The sequence below is a fragment of the Astyanax mexicanus genome, chromosome 1 (genome assembly GCF_023375975.1).
Source record: "Astyanax mexicanus isolate ESR-SI-001 chromosome 1, AstMex3_surface, whole genome shotgun sequence".
NCBI lineage: Eukaryota > Metazoa > Chordata > Actinopteri > Characiformes > Acestrorhamphidae > Astyanax > Astyanax mexicanus.
This window is the reverse complement of record NC_064408.1, coordinates 70295535-70319911: the sequence shown is the minus strand read 5'-3', so window position 1 is coordinate 70319911 and position 24377 is coordinate 70295535. Positions and strand designations below refer to the sequence as shown.

The 24377-nt window shown below is 37.5% G+C and overlaps 1 protein-coding gene across 1 annotated transcript in view; it reads right to left on the bottom strand.

The window, feature by feature from the left end:
* The window catches only part of kcnh5a (potassium voltage-gated channel, subfamily H (eag-related), member 5a), a 171130-nt gene that overhangs the window by 46250 nt on the left and 100503 nt on the right, over positions 1 to 24377 (bottom strand). Inside the window, exon 9 of the mRNA XM_007256657.3 lies at positions 5683 to 5882. Within this exon, the coding sequence (XP_007256719.3) occupies positions 5683 to 5882 (200 nt within the window). The remainder of the gene's footprint in view (positions 1 to 5682; positions 5883 to 24377) is intronic.

Here is a 24377-nt window from a genome sequence, read left to right as displayed (position 1 = left end):
TTATATGGTAGGGCCTATGAAATTAATGAAAAATCATAAAACTGTAGTTTTGAGAGTGAACAACTAAAGTGTGTGTTTACATACTGGGTCTAAAGGTTTAATTTATTCTGCCCCAGAAATAGAACTGTTTAAACTAATTACTAAAGGTCTGTAGTTGCCATGACATTCGTGTTAAAGCTCAGTAAATGTGAACCTTTAACCACAACTGTACACTGGCAGCGTATTCTAAAATTAAACCCTCAAACAAACAAAAACACAAAAAACAGCAGAAACCAGCAGTGGAATAGACAGATACAGACCTAGTGGAGCTGAGAAGGGAGAGGAGGTGCATCAAGTGTATCAGTAAAACAGAGAGGTGGATGGATATGTAGTTAAAAGGAGACTGATGTGGAAGAAAAAGCTGATGTGCAGAGAGAGATGGAGGTATAAAAGGAAAACAACAATGTCAAGGTAGATCAACTGAAGAAAGCCTTTTTTATATATATTTCACACAGCCAACTGTAGTTTAGAATAGCTGAACAAAAAAGAACAAAACGCTGATTCAACACAGATGTTTTTATGTAGTCGCTAGATTTAGCATTTAACCTTCACAGAGCAAATATAAAGAATGAATCACGAAAATAAAAGACCCTCACAAAATGGATATTGAACATGTTTTAAAATGGACTGTGCCTTTTGCCAAAAAGTAGTTCCAAAACAAGTGAACTGTAACAGAACTGTAGCTACAAAACGAATAGCGTATGGTTTATACGTTAGTTTGAAATCAAAATTGGAGGTTAAGGGGGTTTGTAAATGTTTGGACCATGAAATAACGCTAAAACTCTCTTCTTATGCTCCGTGGAGTCGTATTCATCGGAAAACGGCGCATTTGTAAGCATTTCTGCCTGTTTGCTGGGTGTTGTTGGTTAGCGTAGCTTGCTTTAGCTCAGCATTAGCTTAGCTTAGCCTAGCCTGGCTGGTTACAGACAGCGGCTGAGGTAACTGATGGATTTTCTTATTCTTTTTTCCACAAAAGATGAGCCAGCACTGGAGGCTGCAGGCGAGCGTGCCGTAGCTTGGCGCTAGCCTGTGCTAAGCTAATGCTGCTGCTGTTGCTGCTGCTGGAGGTAATGATTCAAAAATGTCTTGTGTGTACATGCCGTTACTCGGCCGTTACTGAGCAACGAGTATGCCGTGCTGTTATCACAAATTTCAGCACGGTTAGAACTAGGGGTGTGACGAGACACTAATATCACGAGACGAGATGAGACACGGTACTTGGTCCACAGAACGAGACGAGATTTAAAAATAAAATTTTAAAGAAAATGTCAAAAATTAAAAATGGAGTTTTATTTGACAAAATCATGTAACCCAAACTTAACAGACTGGTTTCTCTCACACTTTGATTCTAAAAGAAATAGAAATAAGAATAAAAAATAAAAATAAAACTTTTCTAGGTCTTATATAGTGCAAACAACAACCAGTCAGATTAAGCTTATGGTTTGTGTTTATTTCTCCTAAATCTCTTGTAATTAAACTATGCATAATCATAACCAGTCATATTAAGACTATGCTTGCAGTGCAAACAGAGACAGTACATTTTTTTAAATACAGTACAGAGCTAAGGGATTAGTACAACTGCCTATGAAACAGTCACGTGTAGGATTTACTTACAGTATTTATATATGGTTTGTGTCTTGTGGATCACTCTGTTACCGTTTATTGTTTCCACTGGAGCCAAAATGCAGCCAGACATACAACTTAAAAGTAGCAGAAGCAGAATTTTCCTCTTCTGCTGAGAGCTGCTCTCACTGCTCAGCCACCACACTTGCTGCTATCGCTACTGGGTTGCCAGATCCCTCTTAAAAATTCCACACTAAACACGAGATCTTGTCACACCCCTAGTTCTCAACCACTTCTCAACCAATCAGATTCAGTGAAGTCGGAACTAACTGTTGTATAATTATTGAGGTTGCACTAAACAAATTCTGTATAAGGCACACCCTAAAGGTCACCATATTTCATTAATAAAAATACTTTAGTCAGTATAACTCAATAACTCTAACCCTAACTCTAAATGAGCCAAATAGTTATCTTACAAAAAATAAGCTTTGTTGGAGTTTGTATCTCTATTATTTATGTTTGAGTTAGTTTGACCTAATCAGCTAATGTAAATGCAGTTTTCTATAGTATTTAAATGGTCTTAACTTAATATGTAGGGCAGTCAGATTCTACAGTGTATGTACAGTGAGAGTCTGAGTGAAGTAAATCTAAGATAGAGGGTTTTTTGAAGTTTTAATGTGACCCACTACACAGCGGTGGGTTTGTTGGTGTTGTCGTTGATAAAAGCACTGTACTGACGCAGTGTTATTCAAACTGTATCCCAAAATAACCCCCTTTTTTCCGCACACTAAATCATCCAGCACAGCACAACAAAGGGATCTGAACTGTTGACATGATGCTTTATTATCTGAGAATCAAACATTTCTAAAGGCATTACATGCAGGCCGTAAAGAGTGTTGAGCTCCCTCTGTCTCTGTGTCAAAGCCAGCTCTCAGCATATTTTGAGAAACGAGCAATGCTCACTGGAGCCTTTTCACACCCACGGCATTGCGGGCAATAATGTCAAACCCCCGCTGACTCCCTCTGAGTTTCAAATTGGATTTAAGCTTTTCAAACTGCATCTGAAAGATTATCTTCCCCTTCCAACAGACAACAGTCCCTAACTAACCTGTTTTGTTCATTTTAATCCATATTTCTCAGCATAATAACAAATGTTTTTACATGTAGTCTTAGTCTTATAAAAGCCACAATGAATTGAATAAGTTGTCACATTTTGTATAAAGGGCATTATACTGTATTTCAGTTTGGGCACTGTGGGTACGGGTTGCTGGATGTTGGTAAACCTTTAAGCACAGCAGATGTGTCTTTTAAACATTTAGTATCTCCTCTTAGATGAAAAGACTGAGCTTTAAGAATGATCAGGAAAATCTGATCTCAATCCAACAGCAAATTACCTCCTTCTGATTCTGCCCATTTAATGTATAATCTCTATAGAACCAGGTCCTGTGCACTAGGGCCAGAAATCAAACTCTACTAATCACCAGGGCTATTCCGAGAGAGAAGACGCAATAGCTAGAGTATTTCAACATGGGAGATAATGCACCTGCTGTAACCTTCAAAACCTTTAAAACTTTAGGGTGTGGTGGTCGATATAAAAAAAAAACACCTTGTTTTTTTCAAGTAGTTCTTTTGCAAGGCTTAATTTGCATAGTTGTTGGAGGAGCCTGTCAGAAACTGCCTTTCAGATCACACAGGGTAGATTTGTATGTATAGTAGTAGTATGTAATTGTAGAAACTTTGCTATAGAATGAGATTTTCCAAAAAAAAAAAAAGAATAAAACTAGAGAAATATGCATTTTATCTAGCTAAAGTGTTGGTGCGCTGTCTTTTTGGCTAGTCATTACTGTGAATATATGTGAAAAAATAGGGTAAAATTGGTGGTTAGCCAGTGTAACCGCAATGCATTTATGGTAAACAAATTATAACATGGAGAGATGCGGATAGATATGTGCCTACAGGATAACAATGTGTCTGTTCCTGCTAACACTGATTAACTGAAGAGCTCAGAGTTTATATTTTATGTGGATTTTATGTTATGTTATTTGATGAGCACATAAACCAACCTGTATGGCACCCAATCAGGAACAGCAACCTGCTACAATTGGAGAAATTAACATTTCTAAACCAGTTTATATCACAAATAATGGTCCTTTCATACAGAATTCAGAGGCCCATACAACAGCTAAATCTTAGTTAAATGTTTGTTATCCAAAAAACATAAACAAGATGACACAACTACAGAGCAAACTAGGTCTCATTTCACGTTTATTTATATTAATTCTGCGGTGGTCACTAGTATGATTGAATGCCCTGTGACAGGATGTTAGCTCTTACTCATGAATATATATTCATGGCATGCAAACACATCGCTTCTGATTGGTTAACAGCACTGTGATGCTCCCTCAATGGCTCTGCAGTGGGCGGTCGCAAGCCAAGGTGGGCGTGGCCATGAATCCTAATTTCCAGGTTGAGGTCAGTCCAGGGACTTTTCCCGATTCACTCTTTTTTTGTCTGTTTTTTTTTATATTGGCTAATGCAGACAATGAGGGTGGAAAAACAGTTAAATGTGTAGAATGCATAAACAACTCGGAGTGACCTCCTGTATTTCAAAAAGAGCAAGTATTAAATGAATTCAAGCAAAAAATGACACCTAAAACTTTTTAAAAATAAAAACTGCAAGGGACAAAAGTAATGCTGCTTAGTGCACAGTGGTTACTAAAAAAAACACTTTAGAAATAACCTTTGATCCTGCACTTAAAAAAAAAACACATCCTAAATCTGTTTTAATTCAATGGTTTGTAATTTCTTTGATGTCTGTTGTAAAACTGAAATTTTAAAAGATGTTCTATATGTCAAAAAGGACTATACAGGCTACCACTAAACATATGATTAGTTCTGATTATACCTGGATGAGCAGAGAAGATCAAATATAACCAAAAATAATAGTTATCTTGTGGATAAAAAGATGGAATTACAAGATTAATATGAAAACAATTTTATAAACCTACATCTTTTTTTTTAACTGCAAGCCAGGAAAAACCAAAGCCAACTATACACTGTATTTGTCTGACCTCTAGAAAGGTACTGAACTATAGGTCACTATTTTAGTGATTTACAGTGCATCGTCAATTACGCATTGCGCATCTTGATTTACAGCATGTCGGTGCGTCTTTGGTATAAAAAGGGCACAAAAAATACACCTTGCATGGCTCGAAATGCGTAAAAGGCATTTACTAATTATCTTAATTAATTATGGGTGTGTTTTGGGTGTAACATGAAATGAACCAATCAGTGTGCCAGTTGTCAATTCTTTTAAGAACCAGGCACATTTTGACTTTGGTGCATTGGTATCTTACAGAGCTGTCCTTTTGAGTGTCTCGGCTGAGGATACTGACCTGCACGTTTAAGCTGTGAAGATACACTAGGAGCTCATTTAATCTTTATCTTTATTCTGTTTTATTGTTTATGTAAACGTGCTGAGGGCGAACAGTGGACACAAGATATGATTGGGCAGCTGATTGTTTTATTCAGGCTGTGGTGCACCTGTGTTTTCTGCCACAAAGATAAAAACACACCAGAAATGCACCTGAACACATCTCAATTACTGACCACCACACCCACTGGTGTAAATATATTCCCAAACTCTGATGCTATTTTAATGGCGCAGGCCCAAGCGTGAAAATAGACTCTTTACAGGGTGTAAGATAGCACTGAGCATTGTGACGCACTTGCACAGGGTGTATGATAGGGCTCATACAGTCAAAAATCATAGTTCTGTGAAAGATCCAGGCTAAAGTCCATTTTATACTATATGTCAATGCCAACACCACTTGACACCAACAGACTTGATGATTTCCACATGTTAGTCAGCACTAATGATCTATTAAGGATGCCATAGGTTAAAAAACACAAAAAAAGCAGCAAAAAAGAAGACGTTTCATGGAAGTACTTGGACAACAACAGTTACAGACCAAACAAGCTCCTGTTGTGTGTGAAGGTTAGAAGGAAAGGCCCTCTAACTCCTAAAATTGCGGTGACATGAGGACATTACTCAAAAAGAAGATACAGAAGCTTCCTCACCTTCTCGGTGTCTATTCCTTTGGACATAGCCCAGGTGGAAACAATGTAGTCCATTACTCTTTCGCTCAGGCCTTTAGGCACCTGGTAGAGCTTCAGAAAGTCCCGCACGTTGTTCAGCATCTCGTGGTAGCGATTGGTGTTGGTGTACATCTGCTGGAAGATGGTGGTCACGTTTCCGAAGATGGTGGCATACAGGAGAGCTGTGAAAAAGACAAGAACATCTTAAGATCCCTTCAAAGAGCAGCTGAAAAAAAATCAAAGGCCAAACTGGAGCAAGGCTTAGCGGAAGTGTCCGCAGTGAGATCAGGGCTGTGCTGGAACAGAGGAGTGGTTTGCAGTTTAAAAAAAGGATGTTATTAGCTTTCTCGCTGCTTTATCACTGCAGTAGAATACATAAACATGGATATGCCAAGGTACAGGAAATATAGCCCACATCAAATATATCATAGCATACAGCAAATCTTCTCAGTACTGTTTAAAGGGTTAGAAGAAGCTGTTTACAAAAACTGTAGACAAGACAAATAAATCAGATTCTGTCACTGAGACACTGATACAATGAGAGCCAGTGCAGTCCAATCTCCAAACACTGGATAGAGTTTTATTCCACAGATACAAAGCTGATGAGGTTGCCAGATTGACACACAGGGGCAAGCAACAACAAGTCTTACTCTGTAGCTTATAGTTGTATACAGTATATATACTACTAGGGTAGTAGTGGTGAAAAAATTACTCAGTTATGGTTAGCAAACATTACTTAAGCTGAGTGATTACCCGTTCAGTAGAAAAAAATAAAAAGCTAATAATAAAAATAATAACAAATTCTAGCTTGCCTGTTTCCATGTGTACAGCACACAGTTTGCAAGCTGTTGTCTATACCTGGCAACCTGAATGTGGAAATGCAACTGGGGCAATGGCGGTGGGCAGAATCGGAGGCTATACCCCACACAGATTTCTTTGATGTACCACACAGTTGAAATAAGAAAATACTGTCCAAAGCTCTGCTTTCACTGTGTTTTCTTATTGCTGATGATCCACCCTGATTATGTAATGAGTAACTAGAGAAACTATTATCTTTAATCGTCCTTAAAGATCTAAGCAACTATGTTATTTTATGAGTGAGATACTTTCAATATATTCTAATAAAAAATGTGATTCTTCCATCAATAAAATTACTCACACTAAAATTAATCACACTAGGTTATAAAAATAATGTTAGAAATATTTTATTACAGAATAAGTAGTTTGGATATTAAATATATTATTTATTGGACTATCAAATAATTTGATACACAAAAGTCAACGTTGCTACTTTGGTCTTGGCCTTCTCAGGCCTCAGGCCTTCTACCTTTCTAACTGTACACCAATAAACTGACAGAAAGTGATTAATCTTTAAAATCCACAATGTGTGTTTCTACCATAATCTAAAAAGAAACCAAAAATGATTATGTATCAACTTTTGAACATTTTTATTAAAATATTCACAGCATTACCATCCATACTAAAACATCTTATAAGTAATTATTTACACTTGTAAATATTCATAATCTTTGAAACAAAGGAGACTAATAGAGAAGTATATGCAGGTCATGAGAGACAATTAGAGAGCTTAGACAATTAGATTAGTAGAAAAGTGAGTATTTTAGTCATGTATTCCTTTAAATAATGAAATTAAATTATTCTGCATCATTAGCATCATTATGGTGTGAAAAAATATTTAAAAAGAAATGATTACATCATTCATATGTATAAAAAGCTGGTGATTAGTGTTAAAAAGTCCATCACCACAGGTTTTTACCTGGAAAAAAAGTGAAATTACTGTAACACCAAACTGGAGGCACTGGTACTGATACCTGGTGAGAATGTTTGTTTAACTGTTTAACTGTTTCAAAATTAAACTTGAATGCAAGCTAAGCTTTCCAAAATTATATTAATTTATGATGGTCATTTTTTTAAGTAAGACCAGTAAAATGAGACTGAAACATAAGAATCACCCCAGTAAAAATAAATAAATGGTACCTTTTAATTGTACATGGATATAAGAAGCCAACTATGTGAATGATTATGTATCAAATGTAGCAAATGATATAAAAATAGAAGTAGTCACATACTGGGAACAGGTCAACTGTCTCCGGCACTGGATGAGGAATTATAGTGCTTGTTACAGTTATTTTTCACGCCTTTACCAGTTAGAGAATTGAAGCCCTACGCAATCCCAAGTGTCTGGCACATTGAAATGATACGCATCATAGGAGCAGTGCGCTGGCCTCTGCCCTCCCACAGTTCAGCCGCTGCCATGCAACATGAAAACTGGCTAATTAGAAGAAAGAAGAAAGAAAAAAATAAATAAAGTTTAAGAAAAATCACAAACAAGTCTAAAGAAGCTGAAAGTCTCTAAACCTGCAGCACGAAACACTTACTGCAAATATCCAAACTCTGCAATTAATGATGTAAAATAACCATAGAACTTTCTGCAGCAGATCCAATGACAGCCACAGAATAAACCTAATGGTTACAAAAAAACTCTAAAAACAAGTTTGAAATAATAAGTGGCCTTACCCTTAGATAATAAAAACGCTGACTGAAAATAACAAAACTGTGCAGTTAATTAAGTTAATTAACCATAGAGTTGTGTGACATGTACAACATGAACACAATCAAAACATGGTGAGTAAAAATGCTAATAAGCTCTCAGTTTGCAAACTCTGATAAGTGTTTTCCAGGGCTTTGCATTACTGGAGGTCATAGGTTATAAATGTAATGTTTGATTCATGAAAAACACTATTTAACTATTTTACATGGATCTGGAGAGACTACATTAGAGGTGAGCGATATGGCCCTAAAATAACATCACAATATTTAGCAGAATTTCTGTAATAATGATATTCATAGAGACAAAACACAGGAAAAATGTTTTGCTAATTTCAAGAATATATTACTGCAACAAAATAAATGTTATTTTATTTTATAAAAATAATTTATAAATGTTTGTCTATTCTGTAAACAACAGATTACAATATTACTCAATTAGGTAAAATCACAATATACACTACAAAGTATATTGTCTATTGTACAATATACAAAGTGAGAAGGAATAATTTTACATCCATAGGCTAAGCTTACTGAGCTAATTAGATTTTTGAGAAGTTTAAAAATGTGCAGGTACATTTAAACATACTTATCTGGCTCACTGTGCTGCCATGAAGTTGCTAAGTAATAAACTTCACTTGAGCTAATAAAATAAAGCAAAGGCCCTTAATGGCCTCAGGGATTCCTCTTAAGGGAAATGAAAAATCCAAAAAAAGAGGGGCTTGTTTAAACCGCACTAAAATGAGTCTGTAAGAAACAAAGGCACTAATAATTACATTTTCATTGGAGTTGTTTAAATATTTCATATTTTCATTGCAAGAGAAAATAGAAAAACATCAAAGAAATGATTCAGACTAGCGGCTCCTGAAAAACAGTACTGGGGATCCTACCCTCTGCACATTTTCCTCATCTAGCAGAAGTGATTTGACTCAGTAACTAATAAACTATCTACTCGTGTGCTGAGTCTCGCTCTCTCCCCTCCATCACTGAGATCTACACCACATGCTGCATCCGCAAAGCAACCAGCATTGTGAAGGACCCCACCCATCCCTCACACGGACTCTTCGCTCCGATGCCGTCCAGCAGAAGATACAGGAGCATCAGAGCCTCCACTACCAGACTCTGCAACAGCTTCATCCACCAGGCAATCAGACTCCCTAACACAAACAGAGACTTCACTACCAGACTCCCAGACTCTGAAACAGCTTAATCCTCCAGGCAGTCAGACTCCTCAACACACAGAGCCTCTACTACCAGACTCTGCAACAGCTTCATCCACCAGGCAGTCAGACTCCTCAACATACAAAGCCCCTACTACCAGATTTTGCAACAGCTTCTTCCACCAGACAGTCAGACTCCTCAACACACATTTACCACTTTACCACACACATTTCACTGTACCACAGTTCTGCACTTTCCTATCTGTTAAATTGTCGTATGTCTGTTGTATTTATTGTATTTATTGTAGTCTTATGGTCCTATGTTGCTAATTAGTTCATGTTGTCTATACAGCTCTGGAAAAAAATGAAAGACCACTTGAAATTTTCTTAAAAGAGTTTCTTTGATTTTACCAAATTGAAAACCTCTGGAATATAATCAAGAGGAAGAGGGATGATCACAAGCCATCAAACCAAACTGAACTGCTTGAATTTTTGTACCAGGTGTGGCATAAAGTTATCCAAAAGCAGTGTGTAAGACTGGTGGGGGAGAAAAAGATGCATGAAATCTGTGATTAAAAACCAGGATTATTCCACCAAATATTGATTTCTGAACTCTTAAAACTTTATGAATATGAACTTGTTTTCTTTGCATTATTTGAGGTCTGAAAGCTCTGTGTCTTTTTTGTTATTTCAGCCATTTCTCATTTTCTGCAAATAAATGCTCTAAATGACAATATTTGTATTTGGAATTTGGGAGAAATGTTGACTGTAGTTTATAGAATAAAACAACATTGTTCATTTTAATGTACCTATAAATAGCAAAATCAGAGAAACTGATTCAGAAAATGAAGTGTTTTTTTTTTACTGTTTGTTCCATGTTACACCATGGTTCAGGATGATCGTAATTTTGTTGCACTGTGTACTTGTGCTTAGATGGAATGACAATGACTTGACTTGAGACAGATGCAATAAATAGTCTGCTAGAAAGGACTGATATTACATAACAATGATTTAAACCCACAGAAGCTGAAGATAAAACAGACACATACACATAACTGTGTTACACAGAGTACCTCTCTTACTTACAGGCTTTCACACATATAAGAACTGAAGCAGTAAACAGTGAAGACCAGAATAATATATGTCTGCTTCGTGATCTCCCTTAAGCACAGCCTCGATTCCCTGAAGCTGTTTAGCTCCTGTGTCCACACATTAGCATGTGACCTAGGAAACTAAAAAAATGTTCCAAACCTTAGTCATTCTAAAGATCAGTGCCAAACAGTATGCTAATGAGATTTATTTTTTCAAAGTCAAAAAAATAGCTTTGTTAATTTTATTTTTTAAACAGTAAACATTTTTAAACATTATTTTTAGCTCAAAATAAATATTGTATTTGAATGATATATTTGAATTGCATTATATTGGCAATGGTTTTTGACAGAGTGTAACAAAAAGTAGTGGTATTTATTTCTTTAAAAAAAATGTTTTGTTTTTTTTTGCATTGAAGATGGGTGTAATCTGGACAGTGAGAATACAATTTCGTTCCACCTCATGAACCACAAGTGATCTAAAATGACAATAAAATCTCCTTGAATCCTTGAATATGTTTTATATTGTATATTCTTTCATCTAAGTATTCACCTCTGGCTTAGAGGACAGCTTTGCACATCGTGACTGTATTTTCTCAGTCAGTTTTATGAGGTAGAATCACCTGGAATGTTTAGCTTTCAGTTAATAGCTGTGCTGAACTTGTTAAGAGTTAATTATTTGAATTCATTGTTCTCTTAATAACATATTTGAGAAGATCAGTTGTAAAGTTGTGAAGAAGTAGAGTTAGTATACCGTGATTAGACTGTTTAAATAATGTTCTAATCCATATTATGGCAAAAACTATTCAACTAAGTAAATAAAAAAATGCTTTAAGAAATGAAGGTCAGTCAAACCGAAAAATTAGAAACAAATTGACTTCTTTGAAAGTATCCACAAGTGCAGTCACAAAACCATTAAAAACATGAAGATGAAACTGGCTCTCATCAGGTCTGCTCCAGGGAAGGAAGATAAAAAGTTACCTCTGTTGCACAGGATAAGTTCATTAGAGTTACAGCCTCAGAAATGGCAAGTTATCAGAACCCCAGAAACGAGCAACTGCACTGTAAGCCCGGATAACTTGAATTTACTTTAAAAAATTGAGAAGCCGGTTGCCCTAAAAAAATTAGGTAGTGAAAACTTAAGTTAGCATAACTTAAAACATCAAGTTATTACAACTAAAGGGGAAGTTGATTTAACTTTTTTATTTTTGTTATACTGTAAGATCGGATAAGTTGAGTTAATTTAACTTTTTTTAAGGCAGCTGGTTTGCTAATTTTTTTTAAGTAATGGGGAATGAAAACTTGAGTTAACATAAATTAAAACTAGGGGTGGGCGATATGGCTCTAAAATAATATCACGATATTTCATGGTATTATTGCGATAACGATACTCTTGGAGATATGACAAAGAAATAAAAAAATATACTACTGCAACAAAACAAAACTTACATTTTATTATTGTATGATACAGCACACCCCTAACTGAAATATAAAAAAATACAAGAATTTTATCAGATTTGTAACAGAAGTCAATTTCATAATACTAATAATAATGCACTCCAAATATCTCCATATATCCAGGATTAAGGTAAAACAAATGATACTAGACAGATATAATCTGTCTCTAGTAGATATTTAATTGTAAATTAGAACAGTGTGAATTTTTCTTTTGCTTTAACAGCAAAAAAGCAGTACCCTGATGTGATAATTAGGGGGGAGTGTTATGGCACGATATTTCAGGGTATAATATCTTTAACAATATTCAAAAATGTTGGCGATATTATCGCATATGATATGATATGGCACACCCCTAATTAAAACATTGAAGGGGAACTTGATTTATTTGTAAGGTAGCCCAGGGGGAATCACTACACACTGATGGTGAGTGTTAGTCAGAAACTGTTGGACACACCCAGTAGTATGCAAATAGATTGAGACAGAAGCCAATGGAAAAGAAGCTGTTAATGGCAACAGACTAAACTCAGTTATTATAAGTTGGTTCAACTCAAAGATCTCAGTTTGAATAGTACAGTATATGTACCCACAAATGTTTAACTAACTCAAAATAGTTGAGTATTGTTTAGAAATATCCAGTTTTATGTAAAACAGACTTAAATCATTTGAGTTAAATCAACTTATGGGTTTACCTTGTAAATGCTTCACAGAGTATTTTGGTTTGTTTAACACTTTTACAAGTTTACTATTTTATTTTGTTTCTTTATAGTCTGGATAACTTTAGTACTAATTAAAAATTCAGGAAAAACAGTTAAATTCTGTATTTTTCTCTTTAATGCAAATAATAGAATGCTGCGGACTCAAACGGCACCCTTTTCATAGCCCACCTATCAAAGCTTGATGTTCAGTATGCCAGCCTGCTGAGAATTAGGTGCAGCCTTAGATCAGCAGGAGCTGAATAAATACAGTCAGTTGTGCTTATCTATGGAAAATAAAGCAAATGAATTTAGGGGAGGGAGGGTGGGTGAGCGCGCGCTGAGTAATGGTAATGGCTTCTGCTGCGGCGTGTAATTTCTAGGTAAGACTTTGCCGTTTAGAGACGATGCGGATCAATTTTGAACCGATAAGTCACCCGTTTGTGTGAACACAAGCTCTTATTGTTTTATTAGTTTAGACAATACGGAGCGGAGTTAGTGAGCCATCAGCAGAAATATAATTTAAAACACCTCCCTGTGAGCGTGAACTCTTTCAATAATGCATAGACAAGCACACACACACTCACATTTACTGTAGTTACAACAAAAATATAAATACATTCATACATGCTTGTAGACTCTACCACACGACACACACACAGATCCGCAACAACATGTGAGTGATATAGTATGCACACATGAAAGGCACAATTTTTTTTTTTTTACACAAAAGCAACAGCAGGTCGGTATACACGGCTTCCATAAATCACGTCAGACTCTAATGCATATATGCATGTGATAAGCCCAGTAATTAGGCAGGGATTACCCACAGCTTAGTTTTAACTGATAGTGCTGACGTTTACAGCGGCCTGGCACACCGTCAGCATAAAGGTCACACAAACACAGCGAGGAGCCTCATGCCTCAGGCCTGGAGAGGCCGCCTAGCAGGAGAGCTGAACAAAGAGAATGCAGTAGTATACCCACAATGCCACACTCCGCGGAAAGTGGAACGCACTGAGAAAAAGAAACTTCCAGGAGCCTGAAGGAAGAGCTGGATTGCAGTGCTATTCAGAAGGAAGATAAAGGTTACCAGGAACAATAAATGATTAAAACGTACACTGATACAGGCAACTCCGCGTCATGTTTACTGAGCTACACACACAGAAAGAGTGACTGCGTATTGCAACATGCCAGACGTTTAAGCATGAGGCTGTAGAGGTTACTTAAGATGCTCTATGACTAGGGTCGGCAATAGACATGAAATATCTGGCCCATGAGCAGTGTTAGGCACGTTACTTTGAAAAAGTAATTAGTTATAGTTACTAGTTACTTCTCCAAAAAAGTAACTAACGGAGTTACTCCACTATAAAAGTAACTAGTTACCAGTAAAAGTAACTATTGTGTTACTTTGTGTTATTCGTCCCGTAAAAAAAAACAAAAAAACAAAAGAAAATCAATTATGTATTTACTATTATTATTAGAAAAATAAGAAACGAAAATAAACCCAAAATGTTGACAAAAATATAATCTAACGAATTAAAAAAAATAATAATAATTCTCCACACAACCAAAGAAAATTACTAAAATTTCTAATACTGAAAAAAAAACGAAAAAAAAACAGAAAAACGTGTCTGGGGATGAAATTAAACAAACCAAACCACACTCAAAGGAGAAATGTATATATTAACAAACCAAAAGAATGGACAAAAACAACAATCTAATGACCGTTTGTAATGGGTGCTTAGGGTGGGTGGTTAGCCAATCAACCCTCAGCGCTGGCCTGGCGCGCCCTCCGATGCCCCGGAGGATGCCTCGATCGGGCACCAGCCCTTACACCGTTAAAATGGTATTAATATAACAGATTAACAGGCAATCACTGAATTGATTAGAGCACGCAAATCGTAACAATTGTGCCTCTCTTCACCACGCCAAACCACGTAAACCTACAGGCACAGCGGCCAGAAAGAGGAGGGGTTAACCAGGGCAAACAACTTCCTAAACCCTCCCACTACCCCTTTTTATAGGGTTAGAGGCACCATCTCACCATCAATCCATCTTTTCGTCCCTTCTGAATCACACACACACACTTGCGCCATTGTCTGTATGTGCAAAGTTAAAAAACAAAAAGTTCATAGAGCAGCTAAAGTAACGTGCAGTAACGGGGTGTGGGAAATGGTAAAAGCGTTATAGTTACAGTCAGAGTAATTAGTTAGATTACACGTTACTGAAAAAAGTAACGGCGTTAGTAACCCCATGAGGTTGTTTGAACTATAATGAACCTGTAACCCTTTCTTTTACAGTCCCATAAGTTCTGGGTACTTATCATGTTACTGTTCATGTTCATACCTCATACAGTACAGGCCAAAAGTTTGGACACACCTTCTCATTTTAATGTGTTTTCTTTATTTTTTTCATGACTTTTACATTGTAGATTCTCACTGAAGGCATCAAAACTCAAAACTATGAATGAACACATGTTGAGTTTTATGTACTTAACAAATAAAAGGTGAAATAACTTGAAAACATGTTTTATATTCTAGTTTCTTTAAAATAGCCACCCTTTGCTCTGATTACTGTTTTGCACACTCTGGGCCTCATTCTCTCAATGAGCTTCATCAAGAGGTGGTCACCTGAAATGGTTTTCCAACAGTCTTGAATGAAGGAGTTCCCAGAGGTGTTTATTAGCACTTGTTGGCCCTTTGCCTTCTTCACTCTGTGGTCCAGCTCACCCCAAACCATCTGGATTGGGTTCAGGTCCGGTGACTGTGGAGGCCAGGTCATTTTTTGTTAAGTACATAAAACTTCATGTGTTCATTGATAGTTTTGATGCCTTCAACCATAAAACACACGTGGCACAAGTTACTGACCAGTGCACTGGAAGGTTCGGGAAGCCACAACTCCTAAAGTGTAAGTGTAAGCAACAGCCCCAGGCTGTAGGAATGCACTGGACCGGACTGGTCAAGCCTGTCTAGGTGATGTACCAGGATATGTGGGAAGGAAAAGGGGTATAAATACGCTGAGATGTTGGCTATACAGGGGGAGAGACTTGAACGCATGCTTTGAAATGTATTCTGTTTTTTTTTTTTCAATTAAATAATTGCTACTCACTTGATCCAGACTCCAGGCTCCAGAGTCAGCAACAGCAAGCCATGAGAACCCAGTATTACATCAGATTCTATTCTGACCTAATCAAATCTTGTGAGGACACACTCGTGGGTGGTCCTCTTCAGAGGAAGGGGCATTTTCAGTCCTAAAGCTCTCACTAACACATCGTTTGACGGATGGGGCAGAGCGGGTGGGTGGTAGTCAGACGTTTGTCATTTCTGGCATTAGCTTCTCCAAAAATGCCATCTCTCCTCCACTGAAGCAGACATTTTTCTCATTAAGGTGGGGTAATAACCAATTTGACGCCTTTTATGGGGCAATAATGGAAATAACAAAAGCATTTCAGATGCACTTTGGATGTGGCCTGATGAAACACGATTAAGCGAGACCGGAACGGTTCTCCGGATGGCCCTGAGATTTCCCCGCACTGAATCTTCACACAGACACAGCGCAGCACTTTAGGGTGAACACACGCTCCATTCCCTTCCTAATCCATATGTGTGTCCTTTTTTCTCTCTGTTTCACATCATACTCTAAAGAAATCAAGTACGCACCAAATAGAGTGTGACTGAAATGCTCTTAGCTATTGTAAGACACTGTAAGACTAATAGTAAAGAAGTTGTCTAAAAGTTGTCTTTATAGCTCTGTTGAAATGCACACCAACACTGTCCATTGTATAATGCCTTATATACAGTATATATATATATATATATTTTTTTGGCTTGTTTTACCAAAAGTGAAACACTCCAGATTCTTTCCTGATGAAGGAGGCTGCGGTCTGTAAAAAAATATTGACCTTACACATTTGGTTGCTACTAAAGTTACCTGAACCTGAAGGCCTATATTTTAGTGTTTACTCTGCTTCAACACACCTGATTCAACAAACCAGGTAATTACCAAGCCCTTCCTCAGTTGGACTGTGTGTGTTAGAACAGGGGATACATCAGTCTGAGGCATAGCTATTGTGTGTTAATCTGGAGAAGGGTATTGAATATCTGTCAGTTGCAGTCTGTCCCTTCTATGCAAGTTTTTTAGCATTTTAATTTTTGCTTTTCAGCAGTTACAGCTGTCTGTACTGGATAATGTCCAGGCCTCTGATTGTCACAGTAGGTGGTTCTTGGCCAAGCAAACTGCAGAGCTTTAGGCCTAGGGTTTTAGTAGTGCCTACGACGAGGCCAAAAACATAAAGAAGGAGTGTTTTTTCTGTGTATGCTCCAAAACTGTGAAACAATCTGCCTAATCATTCACTGAAAAAATGATGAGTAAAATTTACTTTAAAAAAAATTCGCAACTTTCTGCATTTGCTTTTTTTAAGTGAATTTAATTTAAGATCAATTTAAGTATACTAAAAAGCCTATAAGTATACTAAAGAGAACATATTACATGCCATCCATGTGTTGAGAGAGGAAACTTTTTTAAAGTAAATTTTACAAATTTTATCTTTTTTTTTCAGTGTATAAGACTTGCTGGGTCAAAAGAGATATTTAAAAAGAGACTTAAAACACTCCGATACATATTAGCCCCTTGAGTGTGGACATTTTCTTGATGTTTTCTGTATTTGTTCTGCTCATGGATGGAGTTACTTTTATGATTTTATGGTGTAAGGATATTTGTTTTATTATTTTGTGTTTACTGTATCGCATGTGAAGCTCTTTGTAGCTTTGTTTAGAAAAGCCCTATATACATAAATACTTACTTACCAACTACCAACCTGTCATCTGTTCTGATTCTCCTTGATCTCTCTGCTGCTTTCGACACGGTCAACCACAGCATTCTCCTTTCCATCCTCACCAGCCTTGGAATCACTGGCTCTGCATGGCAGTGGTTTGCATCGTACCTGGAGGACCGTTCCTACCAGGTAACTTGGCAAGGGGCAACATCTGCTCCATGCAGACTCTCCACTGGGGTTCCACAAGGCTCGGTGCTTGGTCCTCTTCTTTTCTCACTCTATACTCGCTCTCTGGGTGAAATAATATCTTCTCATGGATTCTCATACCACTGCTATGCGGATGACACTCAACTAATCCTTTCTTTTCCTCCTTCCGACACTCAGGTTTCATCCCGCATCTCAGCATGTCTCAGTGATGTCTAGATGTGGATGAGTTCTCATCACCTAAAACTCAACCCCAGCAAGACTGACCTTCTGTTCATCCCAGGAACTACGAGCCTTCACAACAATCTCTCCATCTCTTTCGACAACTCACTGGTCACTCCATCGGCAGAAGCACGAAGCCTTGGTGTAGTAATGGATGACCAGTTATCATTCTCGAGCCATATTGCAAATCTGACTCAGTCATGCAGATTTCTCCTGTACAACATCCGTAGAATTCGACCGTTTCTGTCTCAGGAAGCCACTCAGGTGCTTGTGCAGTCTCTTGTCATCTCAAGACTTGACTACTGCAACTCTCTACTGGCTGGTCTTCCACTGAGAGCCACCAAACCACTACAATTAATTCAGAATGCTGCAGCACGACTCGTCTTCAATCTTCCAAAGTTCAGTCATGTGACTCCTTTGCTGCGTTCCCTCCACTGGCTTCCTGTTGCCGCCCGCATCCGATTCAAAACCCTGACGCTGGCCTACAAGGCTAAAAACGGACCAGCTCCTTCATACTTGATGGCGATGGTCAAAGCCAGATCTGCATCAAGAGCTCTTAGAGCTTCCAGTATGGCTCGGCTTGAACCTCCATCACTCAAAACACACAGAAAACAGACATCCAGACTCTGCTCTGTGCTGGCACCAAGGTGGTGGAATGGACTTCCACTGGATGTCAGAACAGCAGAGTCACTCGCCGTCTTCAAACGTCGACTGAAGACACATCTTTTTAAAGAGTTCCTAAACTAAAAAAAAAAAAAAAAAAAGGTTCCTAGGGTTCTTAACATGATTAAGTTCTATGTATCTCTTGATCCTAGTCCACAAACTAGCTTTGGATATCTTAAGTAACTTTGAAGCACTGTTGTAAGTCACTCTGGATAAGGGCGTCTGCTAAATACCGAAAATGTAAATGTAAATGTACAATACCAGGTCCGCATCAGTAAAGATCTTCAAGATTATCTTCACTCCATGCCAAACCAGATCATTTCATATGGCAACCCACTGTTCAGGTGCACTGTATTGAATTTATTTGTTTTTATTGTATTGTACTGAATGATTATAATTAGCTGATAAAATAACACTTTTTTGGATGTTTACATTGTTTTAAACAGGATTTTAACCCTTGTTTGATATTTATATTCTGAATGTTGCCTGGTCATTTTTGACCCTTAATGCCTTGTTACACTACACAGTTTTTCCAGTACTCAAAGAGTTTTTGTTAATCCGAAGCAAATCAAGGATTATTTGGCATGCTAAATATCTGATTTAGCCGGCGACTGGGAGACAAGAGCAGCGGCTACCTAGAGCCAATAGGATCAAGTAGAAAGAGAAAACCACGGGTCCAAAACTTCTGGATGGCCAGAGATGTTTATGGAGAGTCTGCCCATTTTTTGTTTCCCCAGTTATATAAGGAAATGACTATTAAATGCTAGAGAGAGCTTGCGAGCGAATAATCTATGAATCTAGCAAAGCAAAACATTTGGGTTAAACATAATAATTAACTTCTACTATTTTCCTTTTTTTGTTGACAGCAAACAGGTTTAGACAGTAGCATTACTTCTACAGCGAGCTGATGCTGGAGTTCCAGCTACAGCACTGAGTTTAAAAGGCTCATAGCTGGTGTTAAAACCTTAAAAAAAATGATGTATGCAGTACTGAAACATCTGATATTGCTCCGTGTTGAGGACACTACAGGGGTTGGACAATGAAACTGAAACACCTGGTTTTAGACCACAATAATTTATTGTCTTGACGGACAGTTCTGGTGGAAACAGGAGAGTTGAGGTGTACATTGAATTCTGCTGTGATTTGAGCAGCCGTGGTTTTATGTTTTTTTGGATACAATCTGGGTTAGCCCCCAAACATCCCTTTCAGACAGCTTCCTCTTACAGCGTCCACAGTTAATCCTGTTGGATGTGGTTGGTCCTTCTTGGTGGTATGCTGACATTACCCTGGATGCCGTGGCTCTTGATACATCACAAAGACTTGCTGTCTTGGTCACAGATGCTCCAGCAAGACGTGCACCTACAATTTGTCCTCTTTTAAACTCTGGTATGTCACCCATAATGTTGTGTGCATTGCAATATTTTGAGCAAAACTGTGCTCTTACCCTGCTAATTGAACCTTCACACTCTGCTCTTACTGGTACAATGTGCAATTAATGAAGATTGATCACCCGGCTGCTCCAATTTAGCCATGAAACCTCCCACACTAAAATGACAGGTGTTTCAGTTTCATTGTCCAACTCCTGTAAGTCCATATTTTAGTATAAATATGATTAGACATTCATAAACTGTGAATTTGCTTAATTGCTCCATATGAACCTATTCATTTAAAACTCACTTCAAGTGAGTATTCTCCTCTCTAGGGTAAACAGCACAATGTTAATCCAGACCTGTTTTACGGCTGTAGAAAAGACACTACAGACTATACCTACTATTAAACTCAGCCCTAGGCCACCTCAGAACACTGTGCATTTGTTCATTTATTTTTTTGTATATGTGTAATTATGCTGCATTTTGTGATTTTCTAAGGGGAATGCTTACTGTCCAACATTACAACATGGCAATCCTAGGGCTTCTGTACAGTCCTGATAGATTAGTAGCCTGCAGAAAACATCTCCCCTCATCCCAAGCAGACCCTCCCTCCTATGTACCAGTGTTTAACACCTGCCTCAGAATAGCATGATGAGGAAACTCCTAATTCGCCAAGAGGGCTGAATAAAAGATTCATGGTCATATCAAAGGGCTGACAGTGTATATGATGATGATAGTGATATTATGAGTAACGACAGTGTACTCACTACAAAGCAAAGCCCTTGTAATATCTCCCTGCTCAATAACCAAGCTGCTTTGAAATATTCAGCAGACTGAGTCACCGGCCGCTCCGCCGCGTGTGCTGCAGGCTGGCTAACAGTGCTGAGACGGATCCTTACAGACCCGGCGCCAGCCATCCAAACTCAGCCCTGTCCTCCAGCATGGCCGTAATACCAGATTAGAAAAGGCACAGGCTTTCTGCATGTAAGCACAGGCAGTAAGCATCAAAAAAGAGTCTGTAAAGAGAGCAGAGGAAGAAATTACAGCTTACAGTATGTGTGTGCATCTGCTCAGTCCTGCACTATATAGCTTAAAGGGGTCATATATCCTAATGTCTCCTAAACACCAGGCTGGCTACTTTTTGGACTACACATACACCATGGTTGTTATGTCACAAGCAAACATATTTACATCCGATGTCTCCTACAGTGGTTAAACCTGTCTGTTTCAGGTAAAGTGACAACTACATAAAAACACATAATAGCGTTGTCCAATGAAAATAATCTCCATTTTTGTTGATTTTCAGTTTACTACAAAAGTTTAACAGACAAACTGTTTCTTACACTGTGCCAAAATCTCTTGATGAAAGGACCAAAAGAAATACTTTAAAAATACCTGAAATAAACATTTTTTGCTTTGACTAAAAGTTTAGAAGTTTTTTCTCTCTCCTGTAAATGAGCTGTTTTGCTGATACTTGTTTTTATATATACATATATATTAGATATTTGCCCCCCTACAGATTTATATTGTTTTTGCTTTGTAATCATACCTACATTTTTCAAATTAACAAACATATTTTATGTTTAGACAAAGATAACCTGACTAAATATAAAAAGCAGTTTTTAAATTATACTTAAAATAAAAACTATTCATACCAGCCTGGCCCTGTGTGAAAAAATATTTCCCCCTAAACCTAATAACTTGTTTTGCCACAAATGAAATCAAGCTTTACTGATAACTGGCAATGAGTCTTTCACATCTCTGTGAAGGAATTTTGCTCCACTCTTCTTTACAGAATTATTTTATTTCAGCCACATTCAAAACCTTATTTTGCCATTCAGAAGTTGACTTTTTGTGTACTTTGGATCATTGTCCTGCTGCAGAACCCAAGTAAGCCTGAGCTTAGATTTTGTGGTAAACAGCAGAATTCTTGGTTCCATCTATTTCAGCAGAAGAAGAAAAGCAGCCCCAGACCATCACACTACCACCACCATATTTTATGTTCAGTATGATGTTCTTTTTCTAAAATGAAGTGCTAGTTTTACACCAGATTTATCAGGACACACGCCTTCCAAAAAGCTCCACTTTTGTCACATCAGTGCAAAGAATATTCTGGAGAACATCAGGATGTTTTTTTGCCAAATGTGATCATTTTGGTAGGCCGGTCACTCCTAGCATGGTTTACCAGTGTTCCATGTTTTCTTAATTTGTGAATAATAGCTCCAATTTCTTCAGATTGGGGCTTTATGTGTTGATCTTTTATATATTTTAGCTGCTTAATGTTGTCAGACAGGTTCTATTTAAGTGAGTTCTTGATTCTACAGGTCTGGCAGTAATCAGGTCTGGTTGTGGTTAGTATTTAAATTAAACGCAGCTTTCCAAAAAGTGTGATTAATCACAGTTAATTCATTTTTTTTCTTGTAATAAATGAAATCTTCATTTAAAAGCTGCTTTTTATATTTACTTTGGCTATATTTGTCTGGTATTGAAGTTTCTTTGATAATCTGAAAAATGTAAGTATGACAAAAAAGCAAAAACAAAAGAAAGGTGCAAATACTTTCTCACAGCACTGTATATAGTATTGCAGGCTTTCAAATGACGTAGACCACCAAAAGGAATGTATGAATTGACTTATTTATTCAATTCTTTAATTTAAACTCATTGCCAAACAAATAACTGCAAAAATAGTTGTACCAGAAGGAAATGTGAGATTGTAGAACTATTTGAAAAAGAAAAGGCTTCTAGGAACAATAAATAAAAAGATTAAAGTAATATTACCAATATTTATTGAGCTACATATGCAGCATTTGTATGTACAACATGTGTAACGCAACATGCAAGCCATCTCAGCATTGAGTTGTAAAGGTTCGGAGCTGTGTTTTGTAATAATCCATCCCATAAACTTTGAATATCCAAACAGTTCTTATTTAAAGTTTATTTAAAGTTGATACTATTTAAACTTGCTGATTTTACAGTAGGGGTGGAGTGTTTGTAGAGCAGCCAATATTATCCCACACATTTTTAATCATTTTTGATCTGGCGTTGCAGCTGACCATGAAATAACACCTGTGTCTTTAAGGCAAGCTCTTGAGATGTCAGCAGTATGAGGACAAGCATTGTCCTGCTGGAACAGCACAATGTCTGTGCTATTCAGATGAGATAGGGCCGCTGGTCGCAGGACCTTATTAACAAAACATTGGTCTGTCTATGTGCCTATAATAAAAATCATGAAAATATGATCTAGCATTGAATGAAATTGCACCCAACAATATGACACCAGGCTTTCTGGACCAAAACTGGACAAAACAAGCAGATTCGATGCTCATCTCCACCAAGACAAAAGCAGGACTCATCACTGAAAATGACCCCCTGCCATTCTCAGTCATTCAATGATGTTGTGGCATGACTACCCACCAACTTTCATTCCTGTTGACTGACTCCTTCCTTGATTTTTAACAATGACTGTTTTTATTTGCATGCTTTATAAGTAACTAATCAAAATGCACATATTTGAGTCTAAAAGGTAACAAAAACAGCCTGCGCAAGGTAGAAACATGATTATGTAGAAATGTGTCTTTTACATAAAACCCCACAAATGTTATAATTGGCCCTCAGGAGAAAATAAAAGAAAGGAAAAGGAAAAAAAGGAAAATGTTAAATGTGTTCTTTTAATTGTACTTTTCATTCAAACTGCTGAATGTGGTCCTGAGACAACACTGCACACGGAGTTCAGCAGATTTTTACTCCCGCACTTTCTGCTGAAGAAATGCTGAGGCCCGGAAGGCAATCTATAAGTGACTTCTATGAAGACTCATCCTACTGAGGCTCCAGCAGAGGAGCTGCAGGAGGTGGGCAGGAGGTTTGTGGTATAGTGGTCGAAAAATTGTTCACAGGATCTGAATACAGATTTAAGTGATAGTATAGTGATAATATAGCATTTTTCTGAATAAGGTTCTATAACTCCTAAAGCCTGCTGGGTTGGTGGAAACACAGGACAGGCCTGTAATGGGCAAATGTCTCATTCTGACTGGAGGACACCAATTAAACGTACGCTCCCTCTGCTCCCCATCCATCAGTAGCGCGCCACTGCCCCGGGGGGAGAAGAAACAAGACAACGAGGAGGGATGTGCAGTCTGTTTCTACAAACTTGCACTTATATGAACAAACAACAGCCAAGTTGCACGCTTCCTTGTCTGTCGTATCTTTAGGTTATTTTTTTTTTAAATAATTTTTTCCCCTCAAAAGTATCCACATTCATTGATTCACTCTGGTAGAAGTATAGATACTAATTTAAACTAGTTTAATATACTTCTGTAGAGGTTAAAGTATCAACTCAAGCTTTTTATTTAAGTAAAAGTGTAAAATTACTGCTTTCAGAAGGGGAAAAAAACTATTAAGGACAAAAGCATACGTCTCACCACGGGGTCCTGTAGTGCACTACCTCTGCCTCCAAAACGCATTAAAAAGTAACTATACTA